At 48.8% G+C, this 16,989-nt stretch overlaps 1 protein-coding gene across 1 annotated transcript in view; it reads left to right on the top strand.

The window, feature by feature from the left end:
• The window catches only part of LOC120028087 (cysteine/serine-rich nuclear protein 2-like), a 39,708-nt gene extending 22,998 nt beyond the window's left edge, over positions 1-16,710 (top strand). The window contains exons 2-5 of the mRNA XM_038973248.1: positions 4,042-4,234; positions 12,592-12,857; positions 13,086-13,379; positions 13,579-16,710. Of these exons, the coding sequence (XP_038829176.1) occupies positions 4,051-4,234; positions 12,592-12,857; positions 13,086-13,379; positions 13,579-15,315 (2,481 nt within the window). The 5' untranslated portion in view covers positions 4,042-4,050 and the 3' untranslated portion in view covers positions 15,316-16,710. The remainder of the gene's footprint in view (positions 1-4,041; positions 4,235-12,591; positions 12,858-13,085; positions 13,380-13,578) is intronic.
• Positions 16,711-16,989: the final 279 nt, after the last annotated feature.

Here is a 16,989-nt window from a genome sequence, read left to right as displayed (position 1 = left end):
GGAGGAACTCTCTAACTATAGATTCAGGAACTTCTCCTTCTTTTTCTTGGATACCTGTAAGTACCAAATTCTCTCTCATGGATCTAGTTTGTATGTCCAGTAAGGTTTCTTTCAGAACGGTGTTCTCCTTTTTAATTCCATTCATTTCGGTTTCAATCTTATTGACTGTCCCTTTTAGCGCGTGTGTTTGCTTCTCCAATGTCGCAGCTTTTTCATCACTCATCTCTAGGCTTGCCTTCAACTCTTTTATATCCTTACTAACTAATTCAAGTATACCCAGTTTGTCATTTATTGATTTTAACAGATCGGTTTCGACCTTTACCATTCCCGGTGGTGAGAATATTAAGTCATCAGTGTCTGTAGAAGAGTCACGTTTTCGTTTTGTAATCGGTTCCCCTGTCTTACTCTCCGTCATGTTTGGTTGTTGCCTGTTTTCGTAATATTTGTCGATAAATGTCTCTAGTTTTAGGATTTGTTTTGTGTTATTGTCCAGATTGAAGGTTATCTCTCACCAGATTAAGTAGTGCTAATATTTTAGTCTAATTTAGCAGATATTTCGAATATTATGTTTTATCTTGAGGTGCTCTACATAAATCCCTTCAGTCCGCCATTACCCTTACGTTACCTTTACGTCATACGTCAGCTCTTCTCATTTTGTGAATTCTTGGTTGGCGAGTGGACCCCAGACCTCACAATGATAAAGGGCAGATGATTTTTCTGAGATTTGCTGCTGATGCATATTCCATGGTAATTATTGGGGGGAGGTCCCGCCGTTCTGGGATAGGGTCTCGCTGGTCTGGGTGGGATGACCGTTGAGCTGTTGCTCCTGTGTGAGGTGCTGTTGTCTGGGTGGGATGACTGTTGAGCTGTTGCTCCTGTGGGAGGTGCTGTTGTCTGGGTGGGATGACCGTTGAGCTGTTGCTCCTGTGTGAGGTGCTGTTGTCTGGGTGGGATGACCGTTGAGCTGTTGCTCCTGTGTGAGGTGCTGTTGTCTGGGTGGGATGACTGTTGAGCTGTTGCTCCTGTGGGAGGTGCTGTTGTCTGGGTGGGATGACCGTTGAGCTGTTGCTCCTGTGTGAGGTGCTGTTGTCTGGGTGGGATGACCGTTGAGCTGTTGCTCCTGTGTGAGGTGCTGTTGTCTGGGTGGGATGACTGTTGAGCTGTTGCTCCTGTGGGAGGTGCTGTTGTCTGGGTGGGATGACCGTTGAGCTGTTGCTCCTGTGTGAGGTGCTGTTGTCTGGGTGGGATGACTGTTGAGCTGTTGCTCCTGTGTGAGGTGCTGTTGTCTGGGTGGGATGACCGTTGAGCTGTTGCTCCTGTGTGAGGTGCTGTTGTCTGGGTGGGATGACCGTTGAGCTGTTGCTCCTGTGTGAGGTGCTGTTGTCTGGGTGGGATGACCGTTGAGCTGTTGCTCCTGTGTGAGGTGCTGTTGTCTGGGTGGGATGACTGTTGAGCTGTTGCTCCTGTGTGAGGTGCTGTTGTCTGGGTGGGATGACCGTTGAGCTGTTGCTCCTGTGTGAGGTGCTGTTGTCTGGGTGGGATGACTGTTGAGCTGTTGCTCCTGTGTGAGGTGCTGTTGTCTGGGTGGGATGACCGTTGAGCTGTTGCTCCTGTGTGAGGTGCTGTTGTCTGGGTGGGATGACCGTTGAGCTGTTGCTCCTGTGTGAGGTGCTGTTGTCTGGGTGGGATGACCGTTGAGCTGTTGCTCCTGTGTGAGGTGCTGTTGTCTGGGTGGGATGACTGTTGAGCTGTTGCTCCTGTGTGAGGTGCTGTTGTCTGGGTGGGATGACCGTTGAGCTGTTGCTCCTGTGTGAGGTGCTGTTGTCTGGGTGGGATGACCGTTGAGCTGTTGCTCCTGTGTGAGGTGCTGTTGTCTGGGTGGGATGACCGTTGAGCTGTTGCTCCTGTGTGAGGTGCTGTTGTCTGGGTGGGATGACCGTTGAGCTGTTGCTCCTGTGTGAGGTGCTGTTGTCTGGGTGGGATGACCGTTGAGCTGTTGCTCCTGTGGGAGGTGCTGTTGTCTGGGTGGGATGACCGTTGAGCTGTTGCTCCTGTGGGAGGTGCTGTAGCTGCGGTTGAGAGCGATGTCCTTTAGGGTCCTGGTGAAGGTGTGCACTGCTGTCTTGTATAGGTGGACCTGGTCGCAAAGGCTGTTTAAGTCCAGGGTGGAGTGGTGGGCCAGGTAAACATTTGGTTTTGAGACACAGTCACGGGAAATACTTGCATTTACCCGCTGTATGTTAGCAGGGTGGAAGTATTTTTTTGCTATGTTCTCAGGTTGTTCTTGCCTGTGTGTATTATTATGTGGCTGGGTGTCCCTAGTTGGTCCTCAGACAAAAGGACACCAGAGTTTAGAGCCTGTGTGTTCAAGAAAAATGTTATTGTATTTATTTCATAAGGAGTACAATCTGTAGCTTGTGGGTGTGGTGGGGTTGTCAGGAGGGCTATCAGGTGGGCTGATGGGGGGGGGGGTGCTAGGAAGGCATGGGGTCCACTGGGCTTGGGGTTCTTCATTTATCTGTTCTGCTGTGGTGTTGAGACTTGGGTCAGGATCTGAGGTGGACTGTTCTGCCTGCTTCTCTGTGGGGGTTGCCAGCTCTGTAATGTGTTGTTCTGTCACACATCTTTCTCACCTTCTTCTCCTTTGGTGTTGTCACCTGCTGTTCCACCTCCGCCGTACCCCCAGCTGGGTGAATTTATCCTTCATTTCAGTGAGGGAGTAGAGCTCTGTGCTGGGAGGTTGTCTTTCCGCTTGGGGTTGCTCATCTGTGGGGTTGTTTAAGGAAGAGGTCTGACTTGTTTGGGGTGGGAGAGTCTTTCTCAAGAGAGTTTCTCCTGCTGAGCTCCCTCTTTGACTCAGTGGAAGTCCAGCTGAAACTCTTTGGGGTTGGCCTGTACCAGTACTGATCCAGACTTGTACAGGTTGACATTGGCTTACTCAGTCCTCATTGGCTAGTATCCTGAGTTTTTACCGATCGTTACGCTCTCATCCCCCCTCTCTCTCTCGCTCTCATCCCCCCTCTCTCTCTCGCTCTCATCCCCCCTCTCTCTCTCGCTCTCATCCCCTCTCTCGCTCTCTCACTGAGGTGTGTTCTGCAGGGCCTCACATGGCAGCACAGGGCTAGCTTGTACTCAGCAATTTCCATTGTACATTTCACTCATCTGTCTGTGGTCGTAGCAAATCCAGCCTATTAGGCTTATGCTCTGATTTTAGAACGTATGTCCATGAGTACCACCAGGGGTTTTCAGGCTTTATTATAGTAGGCTATGGATATTAATCATAGTAAGATAATCAGATGATATGATAATAGTTAGTTTAATGTGAGTTTGAAATATTAACCCTGAAGCCTTCTTGTGTAGGACGCCTATAATCATTACCATAATTGCATCTGCTGAAATCATAACCCACTGCAGTTATGACATGCTGATTATGCTGATTGTAAACATGTTAATAACCCTTTCTCCTCTCCCAGTGTTCCTCAGATCAGCTCCATGCTAGCTAGCCCCATGCTAATAATCCTGTCTCCTCTCCCAGTGTTCCTCAGATCAGCTCCATGCTAGCTAGCCCCATGCTAATAATCCTGTCTCCTCTCCCAGTGTTCCTCAGATCAGCTCCATGCTAGCTAGCCCCATGCTAATAATCCTGTCTCCTCTCCCAGTGTTCCTCAGATCAGCTCCATGCTAGCTAGCCCCATGCTAATAATCCTGTCTCCTCTCCCAGTGTTCCTCAGATCAGGTCCATGCTAGCTAGCCCCATGCTAATAATCCTGTCTCCTCTCCCAGTGTTCCTCAGATCAGGTCCATGCTAGCTAGCCCCATGCTAATAATCCTGTCTCCTCTCCCAGTGTTCCTCAGATCAGCTCAATGCTAGCTAGCACCATGCTAATAACCCTTTCTCCTCTCCCAGTGTTCCTCAGATCAGCTCCATGTTAGCTAGCCCCATGCTAATAACCCTGTCTCCTCTCCCTGTGTTTCTCAGATCAGCTCCATGCTAGCTAGCCCCATGCTAATAACCCTGTCTCCTCTCCCTGTGTTTCTCAGATCAGGTCGATGCTAGCTAGAGCCATGAGCGGTCTATTGAAGAGGAAGTATGAGGAGGTCTATGATGAGGACCAGTGCTACTCCTCTTCCTCCTCAGCCTACTCCGGATGGGACTCGGAGGGGGAGAGCTGCTACTCAGACACCCTTGACTCAACACCCAGCAACCCTGGCTCTCCAGACACACATTACAACAGTGAGTATCTAATTTACTTCCTCAGGCTTCACTATGCCTTCACTAACCATCACTATGCCTTCACTAATCTCCACTAACCTCAGGAGGCTGAGAGGTTTTGGCATGGGCCCTCATATCCACAAAATGTTCTACAGCTGTAACATGGAGAGCGTCTTAACTGGCAGCATCACTGCTTGGTATGCCAAATGCACCACCTTGACCGCAAAGCACTGCATATGGTGGTGCGGACGGCCCAGTGCATCACTGCTTGGTATGCCAAATGCACCACCTTGACCGCAAAGCACTGCAGATGGTGGTGCGGACGGCCCAGTGCATCACTGCTTGGTATGCCAAATGCACCACCCTTGACCGCAAAGCACTGCAGATGGTGGTGCGGACGGCCCAGTGCATCACTGAGGCCGATCTCCCTGCCATCCAGGACCTCTATACCAGGCGGTGTCGGAGGAAAGGCTGAACAATCTCCAGCCACCCAAGCCGTAGACTGTGCTACTGTCTGGCAAATGGTACCGAAGCATCGGCTCTCGGACCAAAAGGCTCCTAAACAGCTTCTGACTGCTAAATAGTTCATTAAATGGTTACCCGGGCTATCTGCACTGACACGCCCCCCCCCCCTCCATCTCAAATCAAAGCAAACTTTATTTGTCACATGTGCCGAATACATGTGTAGTAGACCTTACCGTGAAATGCTTACTTACAAGCCCTTAACCAACAGTGCAGTTCAAGAGTTAAGAAAATATTGACCAAATAAACAAAGGTAAAAAGTAAAAGATTATATAGCCTCGTTATTGTTATTTTCAGGGGGTACCGATACCAAGTCTATGTGCGGGGGTACATGTTACTCAAGGTCATTTGAACATCAAATCAAATTTTATTTGTCACGTGCGCTGAATACAACAGGTGTAGAACTTACAGGCTCTAACCAATAGTGCAAAAAAGGTATTAGGTGAACAATAGGTAGATAAATAAATAAAACAACAGTAAAAAGACAGACTATATTAAGTAGCCAGGCTACATACAGACACCGGTTAGTCAGGCTGATTGAGGTAGTATGTACATGTAGATATGGTTAAAGTGACTATGCATATATGATGAACAGAGAGTAGCAGTAGTGTAAGAGAGGGGTTGGCGGGTGGTGGGTGGGACACAATGCAGATAGCCCGGTTAGCCAATGTGCGGGAGCACTGGTTGGCCGGCCCAATTGAGGTAGTATGTACTATGTCTATGACTGGGGTGGCCGGGGTCTTTGACAATTTTTAGGGCCTTCCTCTGACACCGCCTGGTGTAGAGGTCCTGAATGGCAGGCAGCTTAGCCCCAGTGATGTACCGGGCCGTATGCACTACCCTCTGTAGTGCCTTGCGGTCGGAGGCCGAGCAATTGCCGTACCAGGCAGTGATGCAACCAGTCAGGATGCTCTCGATGTTGCAGCTGTAGAACCTTTTGAGGATCTCAGGACCCATGCCAAATCTTTTTAAAGGGAAGCACAGCCGCGAGCTGCCCAGTGACACAAGCCTACCAGACGAGCTAAATCACTTCTATGCTCGCTTCGAGGCAAGCAACACTGAGGCATGCATAAGAGCATCAGCTGTTCCGGACGACTGTGTGATCACGCTCTCCGTAGCCGACATGAGTAAGACCTTTAAACAGGTCAACATTCACAAGGCTGCGGGGCCAGACGGATTACCAGGACGTGTGCTCCGGGCATGTGCTCACCAACTGGCAGGTGTCTTCACTAACATTTTCAACATGTTCCTGATTAAGTCTGTAATACCAACATGTTTCAAGCAGACCACCATAGTCCCTGTGCCCAAGAACACAAAGGCAACCTTCCTAAATGACTGCTGACCCGTAGCATCTGTAGACATGAAGCGCGTTGAAAGGCTGGTAATGGATGAATACGTTTTTTTCCCCCCAGGCCCTGGATTCATAGATTCTCTCAAAACATGAATTATGTATTAGGATAGGTTAGATAGCTTGGCTCTTATCCTACCTGCTTACAGCCCTAGGGGAAGCAGAGATACACCTCTCACTCAGACTGATAGGAATGTAAAACTAACTGTGTGGGGTCTAGTCTGTCTGTCGGTCTGGCATTTAGGGGACTGTGGTAATTTTTTGGGTTTAGGGTCTGTGAAGGGCAAACAGTTGTTAGGGTTCCCAGGATGGCATGGCAGGGTGCCAGAGAGAAGATGGCTAGGCAGGGAGAACACACAGAGCCTTGTCTGGGCCCTGGGCACTCATCCAGCACAGGTGCTGCCTGCCTGGAAGAGTAGGTAGGGAGGGAGAGAGAGGGGGTGTGATGAAGGGACTAAGGCATGTTGGAGCATGCGATGAGTACAGGATACTTTCTGTGTTCATCTAATGGAGACTTTTTTATTTATTTATCCTTTTATTTAACCAGGAAAAGCCCATTTAGACAGTCTCTTTTTCAAGGGAGAAGGCAGCAACATTCAATACATTACATAATTAAAACATACAACAAACTAATCCAGCCTAAAAAAAAAAGCATTTACACTCCTCAGTAACAATCTCCCATCAACATTTTAAATTCATTCAGTGGCACTAACATATCTAGATGAAGCATGGATTGTAGACTATTCTATGCCTCTGGTGCACAAGACGAGAAGGCAGTCTTGCCTAATAGTGTGAATGTCCTTGGGACTTTAAGTAGCAACCACCTAGCAGACCGGGTATGGTACCTTCTGGTGGTGAAGGAGACCAGACGACAGAGGTAAAGAGGGAGTTTACCCAAAAGGCCTTTGTAGATGAACACATACAAATGTATCTTTCTGAGCATATAAAGTGAGGTCCAACCTACCATTTGGTACAATGTGCAACGGTGGGGGAGTGACTTGGCATTTGTAATAAAGCACAAGGATGCATAATAAACAGAGGAGGCTGCATGATAAACATAGTCCAGTCTCTGTAAGACGGAGGAGGCTGCATGATAAACATAGTCCAGTCTCTGTAAGACGGAGGAGGCTGCATGATAAACATAGTCCAGTCTCTGTAAGACGGAGGAGGCTGCATGATAAACATAGTCCAGTCTCTGTAAGACGGAGGAGGCTGCATGATAAACATAGTCCAGTCTCTGTAAGACGGAGGAGGCTGCATGATAAACATAGTCCAGTCTCTGTAAGACGGAGGAGGTTGCATGATAAACATAGTCCAGTCTCTGTAAGACGGAGGAGGCTGCATGATAAACATAGTCCAGTCTCTGTAAGACGGAGGAGGTTGCATGATAAACATAGTCCAGTCTCTGTAAGACGGAGGAGGCTGCATGATAAACATAGTCCAGTCTCTGTAAGACGGAGGAGGCTGCATGCATATACAACAAGTCACCATAATCAATTACAGAGAGAATAGTGGCCTGAACAAGCTTCTTTCTAGCCATAAGTGGGAAGCAAGCTTTATTACGAAAATAAAAACACATTTCAATTTAAGCATCATAAGATTATCCATATGAACTTTAAAGGACAACTTGTCATCCAACTATATAACTAGGTATTTGTAGGATGACACTGTTTCAATGGATAAGCCACCAGATGTGACAATGCTAACATTCTCTGGCTAAGTGCGAGCTCTGGTAAAGGTCATGAATTCTTTTTTTTGTACATTCAAGACCAGTTTGCGACCATAAAGGGAGGCCTGCAGTGAATACCAAATATTTAGGAAGAGGTAGTCATTTCATGGAGTCTGAAGGAAAAAAACACATGTTACACGTCATCAGAGTGCGCAGCTGGAAAACACGTGTTACACGTCATCAGAGTGCGCAGCTGGAAAACACGTGTTACACGTCATCAGAGTGCGCAGCTGGAAAACACGTGTTACACGTCATCAGAGTGCGCAGCTGGAAAACACGTGTTACACGTCATCAGAGTGCGCAGCTGGAAAACACGTGTTACACGTCATCAGTGCGCAGCTGGAAAACACGTGTTACATGTCATCAGAGTGCGCAGCTGGAAAACACGTGTTACACGTCATCAGAGTGCGCAGCTGGAAAACACGTGTTACATGTCATCAGAGTGCGCAGCTGGAAAACACGTGTTACGCGTCATCAGAGTGCGCAGCTGGAAAACACGTGTTACGCGTCATCAGAGTGCGCAGCTGGAAAACACGTGTTACGCGTCATCAGAGTGCGCAGCTGGAAAACACGCGTTACGCGTCATCAGAGTGCGCAGCTGGAAAACACATGTTACACGTCATCAGAGTGCGCAGCTGGAAAACATGTTACACGTCATCAGAGTGCGCAGCTGGAAAACACGTGTTACACGTCATCAGTGCGCAGCTGGAAAACACGTGTTACATGTCATCAGAGTGCGCAGCTGGAAAACACGTTACACGTCATCAGAGTGCGCAGCTGGAAAACACATGTTACACGTCATCAGAGTGCGCAGCTGGAAAACACGTGTTACACGTCATCAGAGTGCGCAGCTGGAAAACACGTGTTACACGTCATCAGAGTGCGCAGCTGGAAAACACGTGTTACACGTCATCAGAGTGCGCAGCTGGAAAACACATGTTACACGTCATCAGAGTGCGCAGCTGGAAAACACGTGTTACACGTCATCAGTGCGCAGCTGGAAAACACGTGTTACACGTCATCAGAGTGCGCAGCTGGAAAACACGTGTTACGCGTCATCAGAGTGCGCAGCTGGAAAACACGTGTTACGCGTCATCAGAGTGCGCAGCTGGAAAACACGTGTTACGCGTCATCAGAGTGCGCAGCTGGAAAACACGTGTTACGCGTCATCAGAGTGCGCAGCTGGAAAACACGTGTTACGCGTCATCAGAGTGCGCAGCTGGAAAACACGTGTTACGCGTCATCAGAGTGCGCAGCTGGAAAACACGTGTTACGCGTCATCAGAGTGCGCAGCTGGAAAACACGTGTTACGCGTCATCAGAGTGCGCAGCTGGAAAACACGTGTTACGCGTCATCAGAGTGCGCAGCTGGAAAACACGTGTTACGCGTCATCAGTGCGCAGCTGGAAAACACTCAGTTTGTTATTTTTGATTGAAACAAAACCGCTATTCATTAAATACGAATACAGAAATTATTTTTGCGTGGATTCCGTGACGCGGTTAGCTTATAACAGCAACGACCACTATTTCTTGTCCCGGAATCCCGCTTATCAGACAGGTTGAAGCCTGCTTGACAGAGACGCTAAGCTGTTAGCCATTAAGCTAATGAAGTTAGTCCCCGATGAAACTTGTGTTATGGCTTTACACCCCCTGCTATATTGAGGATAAAGAGTTACCTGTCTAACAGAACACAGAGGGTGTTCTTTAATGGAAGCCTCTCCATCATAATCCAGGTAGAATCAGGAATTCCCCAGGGCAGCTGTCTAGGCCCTTTTTACTTTTTTCAATCTTTACTAATGACCTGCCACTGGCTTTGAGTAAAGCCAGAGTGTCTATGTATGCGGACGACTCAACACTATGCACGTTAGCTACTACAGCGACTGAAATGACTGCAACACTTAATAAAGAGCTGCAGTTAGTTTCAGAATGAGTGGCAAGGAATAAATTAGTCATAAATATTTCTAAAACTGCTTTGGCAGGAACTAATGGGGATCCATAATAATCGCCAGGAAGAGTAGCTGCTGCCTTGGCAGGAACTAATGGGATCCATAATAAACCTCAGGAAGAGTAGCTGGTGCCTTGACAGGGAGTAATGGGGATCCATAATAAACCCCAGGAAGAGTAGCTGCTACCTTGGCAGGAACTAATGGGGATCCATAATAAACCCCAGGAAGAGTAGCTGCTGCCTTGGCAGGAACTAATGGGGATCCATAATAAACCCCAGGAAGAGTAGCTGCTGCCTTGGCAAGAACTAATGGGGATCCATAATAAACCCCAGGAAGAGTAGCTGCTGCCTTGGCAGGAACTAATGGGGATCTCTAATAAACCCCAGGAAGAGTAGCTGCTGCCTTGGCAGGAACTAATGGTGATCCATAATAAACCCCAGGAAGAGTAGCTGATGCCTTGGCAGGAACTAATGGGGATCCATAATAAACCCCAGGAAGAGTAGCTGCTGCCTTGGCAGGAACTAATGGGGATCCATAATAAACCCACAGGAAGAGTAGCTGCTGCCTTGACAGGAACTAATGGGGATCCATAATAAACCCCAGGAAGAGTAGCTGATGCCTTGGCAGGAACTAATGGGGATCCATAATAAACCCCAGGAAGAGTAGCTGATGCCTTGGCAGGAACTAATGGTGATCCATAATAAACCCCAGGAAGAGTAGCTGATGCCTTGGCAGGAACTAATGGGGATCCATAATAAACCCCAGGAAGAGTAGCTGCTGCCTTGACAGGAACTAATGGGGATCCATAATAAACCCCAGGAAGAGTAGCTGCTGCCTTGGCAGGAACTAATGGGGATCTCTAATAAACCCCAGGAAGAGTAGCTGCTGCCTTGGCAGGAACTAATGGGGATCCATAATAAACCCCAGGAAGAGTAGCTGCTACCTTGGCAGGACCTAATGGGGATCCATAATAAACCCCAGGAAGAGTAGACAGATTTTTTTTTTTTTTTTTACAGCTAGTCAGGGGCACACTCCAACACTCAGACATAATTTACGAAAGAAGCATGTGTGTTTAGATCAGAGGCAGTAGGGATGACCAGGGATGTTCTGTTGATAAGTGAATTATACATTTTCCCAAGTACTTTTGGGTGTCAGGGTGTAAAAAGTAAAAAGTACATTATTTTCTTTAGGAATGTAGTGAAGTAAAATTTGTCAAATATAAATAAAAGTATGTTTTACTTAATTTTAATTTTACTAGGCAAGTCGGTTAAGAACAAATTCTTATTTTCAATGATGGCAGAACGCCAGATTTTTCCTCCCCTCCCTCACTCTCTCCTCCTAATCCCAACCTACTTCCTTTTCAAAACATTTCCTCTGTGGTGTTGTGATCCTAGTCGCTCCGTTCAGCAGTCCTGATGGTTCACCAGCCTCTCTGCCATGTTATCTGATGCATGGTGCCATCTAGTGGCAGTAGAGGGGAGTGCAGTTGCTTTGTGACTTGAACTGCAGTATCTGTTTTATGTTTTTTATTTATTTCACCTTTATTTAACCAGGTGGCCAGTTGAGAACAAGTTCTCATTTACAACTGCGACCTGGCCAAGATAAAGCAAAGCAGTGCAACACAAACAACAACACAGAGTTACAAATGGAATAAACAAACATAGTCAATAATACAGTAGAAGAAATCTATATACAGTGTGTGCAAATGAGGTAGGATAAGAGAGATTAGGGAGGTAAGGCAAGAAATAGTGGTGGCGAAGTAATTACAATTTAGCAATTAAACACTGGAGTGATATTTTTTTGCTCTTTTGCACCCCAGTATCTCTACTTGCACATTCATCTTCTGCACATCTAAGTAACAATCTGGGGATGAGGTAGTTGGATGGGCTATTTACAGATGGGCTATGTACAGATGGGCTCTTTACAGATGGGCTATGTACAGGTGCAGTGATCTGTAAGCTGCTCTGACAGCTGATGCTTAAAGGTAGAGAGGGAGATATAAGTCTCCAGCTTCAGTGATTTTTGCAATTTGTTCCAGTCATTGGCAGCAGAGAACTGGAAGGAAAGGCAGCCAAAGGAGGAGTTGGCTTTGGGGATGGCCAGTGAAATATACCTGCTGGAGCGCGTGCTACGGGTGGGTGCTGCCATGGTGACCAGTGAGCTGAGATAAGGCGGGGCTTTACCAAGCAAAGACTTATAGATGACCTGGAGCCAGTGGGTTTGGCGACGAATATGTAGCAAGGGCCAGCCAATGAGAGCATACAGGTCGCAGTGGTGGGTAGTATATGGGGCTTTGGTGACAAAACGGATGGCACTGTGATAGACTGCATCCAATTTGCTGACTAGAGTGTTAGAGGCTATTTTGTAAATGACATCGCCGAATTCAAGGATCGGCAGGATAGTCAGTTTTACAAGGGTAAATTTGGCAGCATGAGTGAAGGATGCTTTGTTGTGAAATTGGAAGCCTATTCTACATTTAATTTTGGATTGGAGATGCTTAATGTGAGTTTGGAAGGAGAGTTTACAGTCTAACCAGACACCTAGCTATTAGAATATGGGGACAATTACAAAGTCAGTGATGCTGGACGGGCGGGCAGGTGAAGAGCATGCACTTAGTTTTACTTGCATTTAAGAGCAGTTGGAGGCCACGGAAGGAGAGTTGTATGGCAATGATGCTCGTCTGGAGGTTAGTTAACACTGAATGTCTCTTGTTCTTCAAAGCTCTTGAGGAATGACCCGTGTGATAACACCAGTCTCTCTTCCCCCCCCCTCTCTCTCTCCCCCCCCCTCTCTCTCCCCTCTCTCTCTCCCTCCCCCTCCCTTTCTCTCTCCAGTCAAGTCCATCCTGAAGAAGGCTAAGTCTGAGCAGGGTGGGCGGGGCAACGTGACCTTTGACACGGTGACAGTGTTTCTCTTCCCGCGGTGCCAGGGCTTCAGCAGCGTGCCCAGTAGAGGGGGCTGTTCCCTGGGCATGATGCAGCGCCACAGCGCCCTCCGCAGGTACACCCTGGATGAGTACGCTGTGGAGCAACGTATCCTCCGTCGGGAGAAACTCCTCAACCGCCTCCGAGAGGAGAAACTGGATGCTCTCAAACAGAAGGTCAGTCCTGGGACATGTATGTATTGAGGCCTTGACTGAGTACAGGGATACGAGACACACAGTTCCCCATGTCTGGGTTAGCTAATGCAGAGTGTTGATGAGATGTCTGATTGTGAAAAGGTTTTAAGTCTAATCCTTTCAAGTGAGTTGGTGTTGAACACTTTGTTTAGTTGGGAGTTGATTCTAACTTCCTGAGAAAACACAATGATCCCCGTCTCTCCCTCCCAGCTGACTACGGGAGGCACGGTGGAGTCAGAGGAGGCTGACCGCCTCACCGTCGAAGACATCCCAGAGGACGAGATGGACATTAGCAGCTGTAACCTAGACGACGGCTCCTTCCTCCACCCCTACCCCTCCAAGAGGAGACAAGCCCTGCTGAAGGCTGCGGGGGTGAAGATGGATAAGGAGGAGAAGAGGCAGCTCCAGCAGCTGAGAGTGTCCAGGGAGGACTGTGGCTGTGACTGCCAGGGCTTCTGTGAGCCAGAGACCTGCGCCTGCAGCCTGGCAGGCATCAAGTGTCAGGTAAGACACTTTGCTAATGAAAACTCACAGATGAACATTTATTCAACTTCAATGTTAATAGTAAACTGACCTCTCATGTTTTAAATACTTTATATTCCTAACAATATAAGCAGTGGTTATTTGACCACTGTACTACAATATTCTGATCCCTCAGGGACAAAGCAGAACCTGATTTTTGAACGTCCTCTTCTCTCCCCAGATGGACCACTCGTCATTTCCCTGCGGCTGCACTAAGGATGGCTGCTGTAACCTGGAAGGGCGTATAGAGTTCAACTCCAGCCGGGTTCAGACCCACTACATCCACACCATCATGAAGCTAGAGCTGGAGAAGAGACTGGAGGAGACGTCTGGACCAGAGGAAGAGGATCTGGGAGAGACCGCCCCATGTCACTACTACAACAACCCCTTGTCCGACCTCCCCTCCATCCCAGACCGCCCCTCCTTCCACTTCAGTTCAAAGCTGGCGGCGGTCAGGGAGAACAGCTGTAGTAGCGACATGACCGACTCCTCTGCCTCCTCTGGGGGGAGTGAATACTCGGAGGAAGGGGTGGAGTTAGGGCGGCGCTCCCGGGAGGACGGCCCCCTGCTGGATGATGTGGATGAGAACGGACTGAGCCGCATCCTCAGCTTCAGCGACATCGACGACAACGACGACTACAATGTAAATAACCGCGTTGTCAATGACAACCGCTGCTGCCCCGAGCAACGTCTACAGCAACAGCCGTGGATGTTGACAGGGTTTAGCACGGCAGACTTCCCAGAGGATAATGACAATCTAGAGGTGCACAGAGACAACCGGGCCATGGCCATATCACAACTGTTAGATGATAACGCTAACCAAGGCAACGCTCTGTTCCACTGCAGTGTCCCCAATGTGCCCTCTTCCTCAGTAGACTGCCCCAACACCCCCTCTTCCTCAGTAGACTGCCCCAACACCCCCTCTTCCTCAGTAGACTGCCCCAACACCCCCTCTTCCTCAGTAGACTGCCCCAACACCCCCTCTTCCTCAGTAGACTGCCCCAACACCCCCTCTTCCTCAGTAGACTGCCCCAACACCCCCTCTTCCTCAGTAGACTGCCCCAACACCCCCTCTTCCTCAGTAGACTGCCCCAACACCCCCTCTTCCTCAGTAGACTGCCCCAACACCCCCTCTTCCTCAGTAGACTGCCCCAACACCCCCTCTTCCTCAGTAGATGGCACCGCTGCCAGCCTGTCCTCAGTAGATGGCACCGCTGCCAGCCTGTCCTCAGTAGATGGCACCGCTGCCAGCCTGTCCTCAGTAGATGGCACCGCTGCCAGCCTGTCCTCAGTGGATGGCACCGCTGCCAGCCTGTCCTCAGTGGATGGCACCGCTGCCAGCCTGTCCTCAGTGGATGGCACCGCTGCCAGCCTGTCCTCAGTGGATGGCACCGCTGCCAGCCTGTCCTCAGTGGATGGCACCGCTGCCAGCCTGTCCTCAGTGGATGGCACCGCTGCCAGCCTGTCCTCAGTGGATGGCACCGCTGCCAGCCTGTCCTCAGTGGATGGCACCGCTGCCAGCCTGTCCTCAGTAGATGGCACCGCTGCCAGCCTGTCCTCATTAGACTGCCCCAACATCCCTTCTTCCTCAGTAGATGGCACCGCTGCCAGCCTGTCCTCAGTAGATGGCACCGCTGCCAGCTACATGGACCCCAGCCTGTCCTCAGAGTCTGACATGGAGTTCTTTGATGGTTTCTGTCTGGGTCCTTCCTCCCTGTACAACTCCCTAAAGGAGTACCAACACATGGACACCTTCTTTCACTTCCAGTTGCCTAGTTACCCCAGCAGCCAATCACAGGCCAGCGACCCTGGGGCCTGCCTCCTGGAGTCTCTGATTGGTCTGTCAGAATCTGTCCCAGAACCCCCTGCAACGTTCAGACAATCAAGTGTTTGGAGGAAGCCGTCAGGGGTTAACTAACCGGAACTGAACTGCCACCTGTGTTCTGGGCAGCTATGTAGTGAATTATGGGGGACGGTAGTCCCTGTAATCAGACTGCTGTTGGAGGAAGCTATCTATTCTTAATGAGATTCTGTTCTTGCCTTCCAAATGTTAGCAAAAGCAGTTGGGATTTATTGCTGTATGAAATGGCAGCGAACATTTCATTTGAAAAAGAAGAAAGTGAGACTTAACATAAAAGTGAACGCTCGATTGTGTAATCTGAGTCATGTATCTGTGACCATACACTGATGCCGTGTGTTGGAGCCAAGCCTGCCCCTCCACACTGACACAACACAGAGGGTAACTGATGCCGTGTGTTGGAGCCAAGCCTGCCCCTCCACACTGACACAACACAGAGGGTAACTGGTGCTAGTTGCTGTTCTGTTTGGGGATATACAACCTGTAATATGGTCAATGAATCTTTAAACGTTGCTGAATGTCAACCTCAGGGACTCTTTCTAGCTTTAGGAAGCAGACCGTTTTGTCCATTGAAGCACTGTGGTGGATGTTGCTTTTACACACACACACACACATACAGACAAACCCCCACTAGAATCACAACGTTATCATAACCCCAGCGTCCATTACGTCTCTGTGCTCCGTCCCAGTTGACTGGAGTTAGGGGGGGTTCGACGGTCAGCCCCTGTGTTTCATCCTAAAGCTAGAGGCCTCCATAAGGGTGTCAAAGGACGGTCAGCCCCTGTGTTTCATCCTAAAGCTAGAGGCCTCCATAAGGGTGTCAAAGGACGGTCAGCCCCTGTGTTTCATCCTAAAGCTAGAGGCCTCCATAAGGGTGTCAAAGGACGGTCAGCCCCTGTGTTTCATCCTAAAGCTAGAGGCCTCCATAAGGGTGTCAAAGGACGGTCAGCCCCTGTGTTTCATCCTAAAGCTAGAGGCCTCCATAAGGGTGTCAAAGGACGGTCAGCCCCTGTGTTTCATCCTAAAGCTAGAGGCCTCCATAAGGGTGTCAAAGGACGGTCAGCCCCTGTGTTTCATCCTAAAGCTAGAGGCTTCCATAAGGGTGTCCAAGGCTCTAGTATGGTACAGCAGTCCCTCTCCGTAAGCTCCTTGGTCAGCACTTTATCTGTGAAACTGGTCATGAACCTTAACTTCTTGCTTCTCCATCTATGATTTGACTTTTACTTGTCATTTTTTTTTAGGTTTTTATTGTATGATTTTCAATTTATTTTCAGATTTAAAAAAGCCTGCTAAACGTAGGTTCAAGCAACAGTTTGATTTTTATAAACTGGAAGTGCAATCTTACTTTAGGTATCAGGGACTTTGTCCCAAATGGCACCATGTTCTCTATATAGTGCACTACTTCAGACCAGAGCCCTATGGAACCCTATTCCCTATATAGTGCACTGCTTCAGACCAGAGCCCTATGGCACCATGTTCCCTATATAGTGCACTGCTTCAGACCAGAGCCCTATGGCACCATGTTCCCTATATAGTGCACTGCTTCAGACCAGAGCCCTATGGCACCATGTTCCCTATATAGTGCACTGCTTCAGACCAGAGCCCTATGGCACCATGTTCCCTATATAGTGCACTGCTTCAGACCAGAGCCCTATGGCACCATGTTCCCTATATAGTGCACTGCTTCAGACCAGAGCCCTATGGCACCATGTTCCCTATATAGTGCACTACTTC

Source organism: Salvelinus namaycush, chromosome 33, assembly GCF_016432855.1.
Source record: "Salvelinus namaycush isolate Seneca chromosome 33, SaNama_1.0, whole genome shotgun sequence".
Lineage (NCBI taxonomy): Eukaryota > Metazoa > Chordata > Actinopteri > Salmoniformes > Salmonidae > Salvelinus > Salvelinus namaycush.
The sequence above is the reverse complement of the archived record's forward strand: the minus strand, read 5'-3'. Positions and strand labels throughout refer to the sequence as shown.